Genomic DNA, 12830 nt, shown 5'->3' on the forward strand with positions numbered 1-12830 from the left:
TATATATATATATATATATATATATATATATATATATATATATATATCTTGAATATTTAAAAGGTTGTTAATTAGTCCTATAATATTGGTATTATATCTTTATAACCTGGTGGTTGTATACATGTACATTAATAATATTTACAGTATTATCTCAGTGGTATGTGTTGCTTTTGTTGCTTTTAAAACAAGCTATTTCGGTTCACATCTATAATTCAGCCAGTGGAAAGCAGAGGCAGAAAGGATTACTATGGCTTTGAGGCCAGCCTGGGCCACATAGCGAATTCCAGGGCAGTCTGGATTACAGAGTGAGACTCTGTCTCTAAAGTTAAGCAAACGTTAATATTCTGCATACAACCACGCTCCTTCAACACATCTTTTCCTGACGAGCAGAAGTAAAGTAGCCATGTGGATCAGAAAGGGAAGAGTCAAGACGCTGTTTGCTTTTGTTGTTCTTTAATATCAATTAAGTCACTTGTGATTTTATTTTTTTGTAAATGAATCTCCCCAAATCTGGGTAAACCTGGAAGACCTGAGACAAACTGAGTTTCTCAGTTGTTGTTGAGAAGCACTCCTAGAACCTAGACTGTAACTGTCTCCTGTCAACGGAGACCACACACAGTCCCATTACAGATAGTACTTTTGTGTAACACAACTCTGAAATGATGCTGACTGGACTAACTCACGGTCATTTACTCTTCAGGATATTTATTTATGTATTTAGGTATTTATTCATTTTTAATTTTCTGAGAAAGGGTTTCTCTGTGTAGCCCTGGCTGTCCTGGAACTCACTCTGTAGACCAAGCTGGCCTCAAACTCAGAAATCCACCTGCCTCTGCCTCCCAAGTGCTGGGATTAAAGGCGAGCGCCACCACTGCCCGCCCCTTCAGGATGTTTATTAAATGAGCATCATTTGAAATCTTATGGATTTTATTTTTGCATTTCTCCAGGATGACAAAGGTGCTGAGGCCACAGGGAACGGTGTCTCTGTTGCTGTGGATCCTAAGTATACAGTCTTACAGGTTGGCAAAGGTAAGGAGGTTTCTCTGCACCCTCATCCTGGCCACACCCTTTGCTTCTACTAGAACAGGTGGCAGCTGAAGGCTTGAACCCAGGTGGCAAGCTGCCTCTATGTAAAAGCATATCTGACATCATGAAATCCCAATGGCATTCGTAGACATGCTCTCTGTGGTTCAGTTAGAATCACTGAACATGGGCATGGTGTGGTTGCTTCCATCTTCTGAGTGTTAGTAGGAGAATCTCAGAGCATCTACTATGGGGCATATCTTAACCCCGATGCTGGGGGTCATGGTGTGTGGTGGAGGGGTGTGTGAGTGCTATAGAGTGCACAAGAGACTGTGCTCCAACTCTCAACCAACTCAACAACAACAAAGACCAAACTCTAAATCCACTGTGAGATAAAAGGAGCCACCATTTACCCAAGTGTGTCATACAAATAATAAAGCGATCCAAGAGGGTTCTTCTCATATTATTTTGAGTAGGGAAAGAGTTCTGAGTCTGAGGGGGGCCGGGGCTGGGCTGAGTACCCACAATCCTGATGTGAGGAGAACCAGGAGCCAGGAGCACTTTCAGGATGAGATTGACTCCACAGCTGTGTCTTGATGCCAGTGCTCCCATGACTTTTCCAGGGTTTGATAAATTCCCTAGGAGCAGTATAGATTTCCCAGTTCTCAAAAGCAGTCACATTACTTCTCCAAATACGTGTGTGTGTGTGTGTGTGTGTGTGTGTGTGTGTGAGAGAGAGAGAGAGAGAGAGAGAGAACACACACAGAATAGGATCGTCCAACAAATGCCACACACTTAATGTATATATTAGATCCAGTTGTCCTTGAGGGAATTCTAATATTCCTCACCTCAGAGAATTCTGGAGCTTTCCTGAATACCTTGATTGCTGTTGCATAACACAGGGCAGAGGGGTCATCCTAATTACTATTTCCAGCCTGGAAAGCCCAGCTGGAGTCGGATGAGACACAATTTCATGTCAATTTAAGGTTCTTTTCTGGGAACTGATTCTCCTGGCCTCGCAAGACTCAAAACACAGTTTTCCAACTGTGGCGTTCTGTACCACACTTCCTGGGCATCTAAACCTGGATATCCTTATCTCATAGGGTAAAAGCAGGATCATGAGGCTATGCCAACATCTGCCTAGGTAGTGAGGTGTGTCGGCACTCATGCTTTGGAACCAGATTCACTTGCACTAACTCTGGAGACCTGACTTCACATTTTGGAATGTCCCCACCTCTTTCCTAAAATTCTCAGTTTATGTGGGGTGGGTGCGGGGGGGGGGGGGGGTTGGGGGGGAATCCTAGCAAAACCAAGGAGTCTTGCTGCAAGCATCATCCGGGCCGGCAGGGGGCAACAAACTGCAGCTCGGCGATCCCAGGGCCGTCCCGAGTGGAGAAGTAAGTTCACAGGGTCTTGGCCTCTGTTGGCCCAGAGCTGCACCCTGCTCCCAGGTCGAGGACAGCAGAAGGACATAGGATCAAGGACTCCACAACTCACGAAACAGGTGCACAGAGGACTCAGCTCTGTGCACGTTAGGGAGGGGCGAAGCTAGGAGGTGCGCCTGCGCAGTACTGCTTCCGGCTTGAGGGACTGCGCTTGCGCATCGCTGCTTTTTCCGCCTTCTCCAGCTGCAGCAAAGGCTCAAGGGTGCAGGTGAGCTGTGCATCCATCCCATAAAAGAAACTTCTCATGCAAAGGCATGAGAATAAACCGGTCTTTGCTCAGCATCTGCCCTCTCCTTCGATCTCTCAATCGTCACAGCAGAAAACAATTCAGAGGATCTGAGGAAGAAGGGATGGCATTTCCACCGCCCCCCGCCCCGTTTCATCCTGCCAATTTCCTGAATCTCTGCCTTCTCCAGGGCCCTTAATCTCGTACCTATTTTACCTTTTATCTTCCCGGAGGTGGGGTGTGGTGGTAGGTGAAAGACAACCAGACTTGCTTGAAAAAAATGGCTTTCATGCCCACTTAGTTCATAGTAGGCAATTGTTTTATTTTTATATGAAAATGCTTTGTGTTTATTTACAGCCCTCTTAGTGGGTGGAGAAGATTCTTAAGGACCTCGGATGGGGCAGGGCAGGGATTTGCAGTTTTGTATGCAGGGCAGTGAATAATTTTGTTGCACTGCATCCAGGACATTTTCCAGCCTTGTATCAGCACTTAGCCTCTGTCTGTTGCAGGAACATGCAATGAGCATGCCTCCTTCTTCCAGCCACTCCACCCTGCTTTCAAGTTCTTACAGCCTCTCCCCTTAATGCTTTGTTGTAGTGGGGTGACAAGGGGCAAGTGTCCTTTGCCTTCCAGAAGAAGCTAGAAAGATAATTGACTTGTGTAACTTTTCTCAGTGAGCACTTGTTGGGAAAGGATTAATTTTATCCTTCTTCAGAATGGAACTCAGTTCTTTGTGTAGATAAAGGAATTGTGAGATTCTGGCCAATGTATCCAGGGGTGATGGGCCAGTGGAGTGTGGACAGCTACTGGAGAATTTCCCACAGGCCTTTTCTTTGAGCCACCCACTCATTCTCTCAGGGCAGTGCACTTGGAGCTGTGTGCAGGTCAGCAGTGGGTGAACTAGTTAGTGTGGGTTTGCCCTACATGAGCCTGGCTGGACCAGAGGAAACATTTGAACCGGCAGCGAACCTCAAGCAGTTTTACAGGAAATGAAATGGGTTTATCTCTTATGAAAAGAGGGTCTCCTGAACAATTGGGGGACTCAAGGTGAACTCACTTTTCACACTAGGTTAGCTTAGAAGAAAAATTAGACCCTAAATTACTATCCAGTGATGAATCATCTCTGTTATCAGCTCTGGATTTGTAAACGAGTGTTTTCCTGATGAGTGTGTGTGTGAGACTCACGTGCATGCACACACACACACACTCACACTACTGCCCCAGGGCTCTAACTAAGGGAAAAGCATCAAGACTTCTCATTCCTGCATCTCCTAGAGATCCAACCCAAGACCAGTAGGGAGCCCTGGCTGTAACTTCCCAGCCTTGCCCAGCTCCAGGCTGTGGACTCTCAGGGCTGAGTCTCACATCCATCCACTTGCTCCCCTTCTTTGTCCTTTCTCGAGAGTGGGTACTCTTGTCACCTGATAGCTTCACTTCAGTCACCTACAGATTCGTGTCTCTGTCTTCCTGATTATGTTCCACTACCACAGCTGGGAAACAGGAAGTCTGCCTGTAAGGCTGGTTCACTTAACCCTTCACTGACCTTGGGGCAAGAACCACAGACTCCCCTTACAGGCTGATGTGAGTGCAGGTCATATTTCTAAACAGACACTCTTTGCACAGTCCATGTGTGTTTCAGGTTTTAAGGTGTGTCATTATTTGCTTATCATGTGTGTCTCTGTGTGAGTTTGTGCACATGAGTGAACTTGGCCTGGGAGTTCAAAGGAGGTCATCAGATGCCCTGGTATTAGAGTCACAGGCAGTTGTGAGCTGCCCAGCCCAACATGGGTGCTGGAAACAGGGCTCAGATTCCTCACCGGGCTCTCCCAGTCCTCCCTCCACAGCTGCATCTCATTTCACTTTATTTACAAACATGCCTTGCTCGCTAACTCCAGAAGGCTTTGCACATGTTCACTCATCTGCCTGGATCACTCTCTTACTGTGCTTGTTCCTGCTTTCCCCAAGATCCCAGCTGGGACCCTGCCTCCCCTGGACATCCGTCCTTAGATCCAGTGTCCAACAGATGCCTGTCCTCTTGGGGCTCTTCCCCATCTGCTTCTCCCTGCCCTGTTGTACTGTAGACAATCCTGGGTCTACAACCTTTGTGAAACTGCTTCCTACTGCCTTACACAAAGATAATGCTCAGTAAATATTTGTGTGGTAATGGGCTTAAATATGCTTCATTGCATGTCCAGATGACAGATCTACTCCACGTTGGTTGGCTTCTTGGTGTGCTGAAACAGGAATGGCTTTAAAAGTTGGAGTATCAATGAAAGGATATTACTACATAGCTAACATTTGTTTTAAAGTGTACTTTTATTTTTAATTGATATGTAATATAAGTGAGACCCCATGGGATTTGTCTTTCTGTGCCTAGAACTAATGTTTCTTGAGTGCTCAGTACGTTCCAGGCACTATCCTGGTACTCTAATCCATCTTGGAAGTAACCACGTGAGCTAGACATTTCTAGTATCCTTTTCTGAAAGTGAGAAACTGGACCACAGAGCAGTTGAGGAATGCACCTGGTTTGACACAGCTAGTAAGCCTTGGTTCCAGGGAGGCCGAGGTATATGGTATGACTTCTTTCTACACAGTTGTACATGGGACTTCCTGTGCGATGCTCAGAGGGCAGAAGAGAGTGAGTCACAGGAGATGGTGCACAGTGGTCACAAGGTGTGAGGAGACTCAGCAGAAGAACCCGCCATGGAGATCTCAAGCCCACCCCTCACACTGCCCGTTCACCTTGTTTAACCTGATACCTCAGTTCTCAGGGGTGGGATCGCATAGGTGCCAACAGTGAGACTTCCCTGCTTCTGAATTCTTGGCTGTGTGTGGTTTGGACATTGCTTGTCTTCTCTGTGCCTTAGTTTCCTAACCTGGGACATACTTACAGTGATAGCACTGCCCTCATGAAAGCTTGTGTGGTGATTGACAGAGTGATGTGGAGTCACGTGCTTGTAGCTCAGAGTTGTCTTTCTCATTACCCTATTGCTGCTTCTTTAAAAAAAAATCTTTTCCATTCATTTTAGTTTTTTATTTTAATGAGTTAAATGCTTCCCACCCCTTTATGAGGGGGGAGTGGGGGTTATCTAACTATGCAGCGCTGGGTGGCTTGGTACTCATGATGTACTCCACATGATATGAATTCCCTACCCAGTTCTGTCTCTGTCTCTCTCTCTCTCTCTTCCTCGTGTGTGTGCGCGCGCTCGTCTGTGTGTATTTCAGCTCTGTCCTTACAAATTTCTTAGGTTTGGTTTTGTTCTGTTTTTAACATAGCATATGTCTTCTCTAGTTTTCTGGGGCCTTTTGTTTTATTGAGTTTTTTTTTTTTTTAATGTTTTGGGGTGTTTTACCTGTATTGTGTCTCTATACCATGAGAGTGCGTGGTGTCCATATAGGCCAGGAGAGGACATCAGATCAAAGGGGGCTGGAGTAGTCATGAGATGTCATGTGGGTTCTCGGAACTGAACCCTGGTCCTCTGGAAGAGTGGTCTGTGTTCCTAATTAATGAGCCTTCTCTCTAGCCACTATCATCATCATCATCATCATCGTCATCATCTCTTCATACCTTGTTCAGCCATCAATTTAAAAAAAAAAACAGGTCTGTCCTACACCTTATGTCTCTTGGTGCCACTTCTTGGGCACAGATGAAATCTACTCTGTTAGTTCTCTGAGCAAATGTATGGAATCTTTCATTGTTGCCTCACTTTCTGTAACATTTTCTGCCCCCACTCCCCTGCCCCCTGTTTTTGCTGTTTGTTTGTCTTACTCTATATCTTGACTGGCGAGAACTAAGTAAGGTTGGCCTTGAACTCCTGGAATACCTCGTGTGTGCTGAGATTACAGGCATAAACTACTTACCACACTTGATTTGCTGTAGATTTAACACCTACCTTATTCTGAGTCAGTCTTCTGAGACTCTTAATCTAAAGGAGAAACAGTGAGAAAAATAAAACCCTACCCAGGAGAGCCAGGTATATAGCTCAGTACTGGATTAAATCCTCAGTTACTGCACAGGTAGAGATAATCCCTTGTGTACTGTGTAAAAGCAGTCACATGCCAATCAAAAGCTGATTGGCCAGTGAGCTGAGGTAGGATTAGAAGGTGGGACATCCAGGAGAGAGAGAGGAATTCTGAATTAAGAGTCCTGAGTAGGAGATGCACCAGGACACAGAGGAAGAAGGTTACATGAAACTGAGGACGAGGTAACCAGCCATGAACGTGGCAGGACTTAGAATAGAATAACAGATAATTAAGTTACATGCTAGTTGGAGAACAGGTCCAAGCTTATGGTCTAAGCATTTATTCACAACTACACTTAAGTCTCAGAGTCATTATTTCAGGGGAACTTATGCATGGGTAGGAAAGCCCACAGTTACACAGACAGACAGACAGACAGACAGACAGACAGACAGACAGACACATACACACCCACACGTACAGGAAACATCATATACCATTGCCATATCTAAAAATGGCAAAATAGAAAAATGTCAAGCTCCTGTGGTTACAAAGGTCATAGGCCATAGAGAGAGCCTACTGCTATTCTGATAAAAGGACATAGTATTAAAATGATTCTTAATAGCTTATTGCTATACCTATAGATTAGTGTATCTTTGAACGCTTATGACAGGAATGTATTACAGTAGTCAGTAATTACCACAGAGATTCACAACTGGTCAACATCCAGAGAATAAGACCGAGAAGTGCTAAGCTCTAAATGGCATGTTTGCCATATCCTTTCTCAAAAGGTTCAGAGATATCGAGGAAGAAGGTATAGAAAGACTGTAAAGCCAGAGGTCACAGATGACTACAAGCACACAGTGTTTTCCGTAAACAGCAGGCACACTTGAACTCTCCCAGCTTGCATGAGAGCAGTGCAAACTTAAGCCAGACAAAATCGTAACTTGGAAAAGAGAAGACACACAAGATCCTGCCCCTACCTGAAGATCTATGAGTATTTGATCCAGAGCATTTGATTGATTCTGGGAGACAGTGAGTCAGTTTTCCTTAAGGATGTGACCCCCTGGTAGGTTAGACCCCTGGTAGGTTAGCCGCTCTCTAGGCCCCCCCACACAAGAGAATTTTAGCAATACATGTTAGACTTCATGAGAGGGAGGGAGAGAGAGAGATAGCACACGAGGGTGCAGGAGCACGCAAAGTTGGGTGGGTCAGGAAGTGAATGGATCTAGAAGGACCTAGATGGGGAGAAGGGAGTATGTTAAAAATACATTCTGTGAAATTCTCAAGGAATTAATAAAAATATTTTTAAAAATCAACAATCACTGTAGAATTTACCCATTGAACAACTATGTCATATCTCACCTACATTCCTCACTATTTGGGGACACAGGGACAAAAGGGCTTAGCCCATGAATCCACAACCAGCTAGGGCAGTGGTTCTCAACCCTCCTGAGGCTGTGACCCTTTCATACAGTTTCTTAAGTTGTCGTGACCCCCGAAACCATAAAATGATTTTCATTGCTACTTCCTAACTGTAACTTTGCTATGTTATGAGCTGTAATGTAAGTATCTGATATGCTGATCTTAGGTGACCCCTGGGAAAGGGCTTTTTACCCACAAAAGGATTGCAGCCATAGATTGAGAACCACTGAGCTACAGGCTGATTCTTTAGCTCCTGGGACTACCTTATTTCTGTTGCATCTTGGGATTCAGTGCAAACCTCAGCACTGGAATTTTTTTACCGGTTCTGTGATTCACAGAATAAACAGTTAATCTGGGGGAAGGGCTCCATTAGAATGCACAGTGAATGATGGTTGATTACAAGTGATGTCTTGCCCACTGACTGAGGAATTGTAACAAAGCAAATGGTCAGAGTAAATCCTCATTTAGGGGACACAGAAGCCACTCCCCAAAGAGCCCTGGAAAGACAAAGTCTGAGGAGTTGATGAAAATGTGATTGAGAGCAGAGACTGAGGAGGCAGGTACCAGGGACCATGGGTACAGGTGTGCTCTGTGTCTCATTGGTTGAGGGAAAGAGGGCTTTGCAGGACTAGAAATGAATATGAGTTGTAAAATCTAGTCTGCAGGACCAGAGCAGAAGTCTTCTTTGGAAACTATGCATCTGAGGGCACAACAGGTCTTGAAGACAGGTAACACCATTAACTGATGTGCCCTGCCCCCGCCCCCAACCCATGTGTATTTGGAGTGATGAGATGGGAGATAGTGTCTGAAGGATGCAAGAGGTAAAGATTGAATCTCCTTCCTTTGGTGGGCCAAAGGAATTCCATAGACTTGTGAGATAACTGTCATTGGTATACACATTTGTTCTTCAAAACACTAGATAATACACCCTTGCTTTTTCTTTAGACTTGTGTCCTTACCAATGGACCTGATTGGTTTTGGTTATGCAGCCCTTGTGACAATTGGAAGTGTTTTGGGATATAAGCGAAGAGGTAAGCCAAAGTGTTCCTCCTTCTCATCATCTCTCTCTCTCCCTCCCTTCTCTCTCTCTCCCTTCCTTCCTGATACAGTGTCTCCTGTAGCTCAGGGTAGCCTAAAACACACTAGTGCTCTCTCGAGTGCTGAGACTACAGGTGGGCATCACCACGTCCTGCACAAATTCATCCAAGGAACTGAATGGAGAGTTGGTGGGTGTGCTAAGATCTCCTGAGGATCTGTGAGCAGGACAAGAGGCTAAAGATGTCTTCGAGGGGGCCGAGAACCAGCATGCCTTGGGAGAGATTCAGAGAGAAAAGTTCTGTGGGGCCAATCATGGCAGAGCAATCCCAGCCTAGCCTCCTAAGCTTCTGCAAAACTAATCCCACCAGCAGTTATGAACTGCATAATTAAATGACCTTCTTCAGGAAATGTACTCCCTGCCCTCATTTACATAAAACTAAAACATTTTTATTTTTTTCCAAGGGGGAGGGGTGTTATTTAGGGCAAAGGGTAAAGGTTGGCGGAGAGAGATAGAGGAAGATGGCAGAGAAAAGAGGAGAAGTAGAGGCTGGCCATGACCTTGTGGAGAGAGGGGGAAGGGAAGGGGGGAAGGGCGAGGGGACAGAGAGAAGCTAGAGGCAAGAGAGTAAGAGAGCCTAAAACATTTTATTTAAGGATATTTCACTACAAACAAAGAAGAATGGGAAGTTAGAATCTTCTCTGCTCCTGAGAATGTTCTACTTCATAATGTAGCTATTAATAATTTTACTGTTTTTATGATAATTGATTGTATATCTATTTATTTATACAGGAAGAGCTTTTGAGGGGCAAATCATAATTTCCTAACCTCACAAAATAAATAATAAGGATATAAAGTACTTAATTAGTTAGTTTTTAGAATTATAAATATTTGGACTTTTCTGAACTTCATAATCATACTCCTATTGCTTTACAGGCAGATTCTTTTTTTATAATTAATTTTGTTTATTTTTAGACTGGGTCTCACTATATAGTCCTAGCTGTCCTGGAACTCACTATGTAGAGCACACTCGAACTCACAGAGATCTGCCAGCTTCTGCCTTCTGAGTGCTGGAATTCACCGTACAAGCCAGCACACCCAGCCTAAAAATTAAGAGCATTAAAAAAATTACTTATAGCAGGGGTAGTTTGCTTGTGGAGTATTTTAGAGATATCATTGTGGACTATAGGCAATTTTGCATGTAGTATGTTTTGCATTTGGAGCCTAGGATATTCTGAATATCTCTGTAAGTCTATTTGATATATGGTAGAGTTTAGGGTCTCTCTTTATACCCCTGGGTATCCTAGAGCTCACCTTGTAGACCAGGCTGGTCTCAAACTCACAGAGATCTTCCTGCCTCTGTCTCCTGAGTGCTGGGATTAGAAGTGTACAACATCACACCTATCCTGATAATTAATTTGTGGGTGTTTTCTGATTGGTTGGATTATTGTCTGATCTCTTCTGTCTTCCCTGATGGTATGGAGGGGTTGCTGGTGTGCTGTTGGATGTGATAGAATCCTTCCTAGCTCTCCTTTGTTCGTCTCCTTCTGTGAAGGTTCCCCTTCGCTGTGCCTTTGCAACTGAGCCACCTCCTTCCTCCTCTGTCTATAACTGAGAAATTGCCTCTGAAGATCGTACCTGGTCACTGCCCCCCAAGTCACAGAATGACAGACTTGGATTCTTCTCTATTGCTGTCTGTGTGACTGAAGAATCAGTGTCCCACCAAAACCTACAACTAAACTAGGTTTGAGATTTGAAGGCACTGGGCTTTTCCTAGGGCTGCCCGACTTAGGTTCTGAGTGAGGCTTCTGTTTCCCTTCATCCCTCCTGGGGACAATGTGTTTAGAGTTGTGTTGGCTTGTCAGTTCTTTTCTGTGGGTCTCCTGTCATTTCCTCTGCACAGTTTAGGTGTCTTATCACCATCTCTGTAAATTTCCAACAATCTTCCTCTCTGGTTTTAAATATTCTGAGGTTTTCTTTTTTTCCCCTGTTCCAACTCCTTTCCTTCATCGGGTCACATAGAGGCAGCTTCTAGTCTGCCATCTTACCCAGAGTGTACTTATTTTGAGGCAACAATTTTTTTCTGATGCAATTTTGTTTAAAAGTCCATTATATTGGCATTCTGTCGTTCGAAGGAAACATATTCCTCTCCTGCTCCATCTCGTCTCGCTGTCTCCCCCTGTCCATGACAGGAGACTAACTACACAAAAGCTGAAACTTCATAAAACCTGATAGAATTACTTTTGAAATAACTTTTGTCCAAGATGTATCTTAATGTTTTCTATTGCAGAACTGAAAAGAATATCTGAATATTTCTGCCTTTTAAATGAGTATGGGTAGGTTCTCAGGGTAAACTTTTAAGCACAAAGTCCATGTCAGGCATTGACATAGTTCAGTTGAACAGTCAGCCAGAACCAGAACTACAGAAGCTAAAAAGCAAGGTTATTTGAGACTTTTCCAGAACAGTATGAACTTGGATGGATTGGGTCTTTGTTTTCATTTTGGCAGGCGTTGAGTTTTATAGCCTGAATGGCACTTCCATCATGGAGTCGGTTGTGTGAAGGTCTTCAGGGTATACTATGTCTGTCTGTCTATACCTACATGCATGCATAGATGGCTACAGTTTGTGAGCCAAACTGCATAGCTGGATTACCTGAGTATTTAAAATATAGAGATACATTTGCCTTCCACCCAGGAATTTTAATCTAAAAGATTTAAACTTAGTTGCCCAAAGATTACATGCATCTTATCCAGAGTCTCCAGCATGGTTGTCTGTCCAGAGCATAGGAAGTTCTTAGCATTTATCATGGTGCATTGGGTTGGGAGGCGTGACTAGATGTGTCTTCTCTCTCAGTGTAGTCTCTGTTTTGTTTTTTAAATGCTGATATCTTGAGGCTAGAAGATGATTACTAAAGACAGACCCACTGCTTGAACTACACAGCACTTCTCTCCTTACCCTTGTAAGATACAATACTTGTGAGACTCATTTCCTATCATCACAACCCTCTAGGAAAACGAGGGTACCAAGGAGACTGGGGGTGTGATGGAAGAAGAGCATCTGAGGAAGGCTTTCTTACTGTTCCATGTGACACCCACCTCTGCAGTGCTGGGTGTTCACGATCCTTTGCCTTGCATTTAGTGTTTTGCAGGAAATTACCTGTGAAGAGGTCCATGTACTTTGCCTTCATCCCCTTATATTGCCCAAGTAAGAAAATGCATGTATAGTGTATAGTAAAATGAGGGAGTGAATCTGATTCATTTGCAGCTTCCTACTTCCCTCCTTCGCTCCCTCCTTCCCTCCCTCTGTCACTCCCACCTCTGTCTCTGTTTTGTTTTTGTTTTTTCCTTTGAGGCAGGGTCTCCCTACAAAGTCCTGGCTGTCCTGGAACTCACTCTGTAAGCCAGACTAACCTCAAACTAAGAGAGATCCACCTGCTTCTGCCTCCTGAGTGCTGGGATCAAAGGCATGCTCCATGACACCTGGCTATATCTCTCTTTTTCCCGTCTTTGTTTTAAAAAGACTTATGTGTGGGTATGTACACATCAGCCTAAGTGCCCAAGAAGGCTATGTAAGGGCTGTACTCATTCTTAATTGCCATGTTTCTAGCTCATGTAAAGTCTCTTGTTTTCTCTCTCTCTCTCTCTCTCTCTCTCTCTCTCTCTCTCTCTCTCTCTCTCTCTCCCTCCCTCCCTCCCTCCCTCCCTCCCTCCCTCC

At 44.3% G+C, this 12830-nt stretch overlaps 1 protein-coding gene across 2 annotated transcripts in view; it reads left to right on the plus strand.

The window, feature by feature from the left end:
• The first annotated feature begins 2369 nt into the window (after positions 1-2369).
• Positions 2370-12830, plus strand: part of Tmem14a (transmembrane protein 14A) — a 14767-nt gene continuing 4306 nt past the window's right edge. For both annotated transcript variants that reach the window (XM_028767230.1, XM_028767231.1), the window contains exons 1-2: positions 2370-2676; positions 9025-9110. In XM_028767230.1, coding sequence (XP_028623063.1) covers positions 9041-9110 — 70 coding nt within the window. In that variant the 5' untranslated portion in view covers positions 2370-2676; positions 9025-9040. The remainder of the gene's footprint in view (positions 2677-9024; positions 9111-12830) is intronic.

This window comes from Grammomys surdaster, unplaced genomic scaffold, assembly GCF_004785775.1.
Source record: "Grammomys surdaster isolate TR1022 unplaced genomic scaffold, NIH_TR_1.0 171, whole genome shotgun sequence".
Classification (NCBI taxonomy): domain Eukaryota; kingdom Metazoa; phylum Chordata; class Mammalia; order Rodentia; family Muridae; genus Grammomys; species Grammomys surdaster.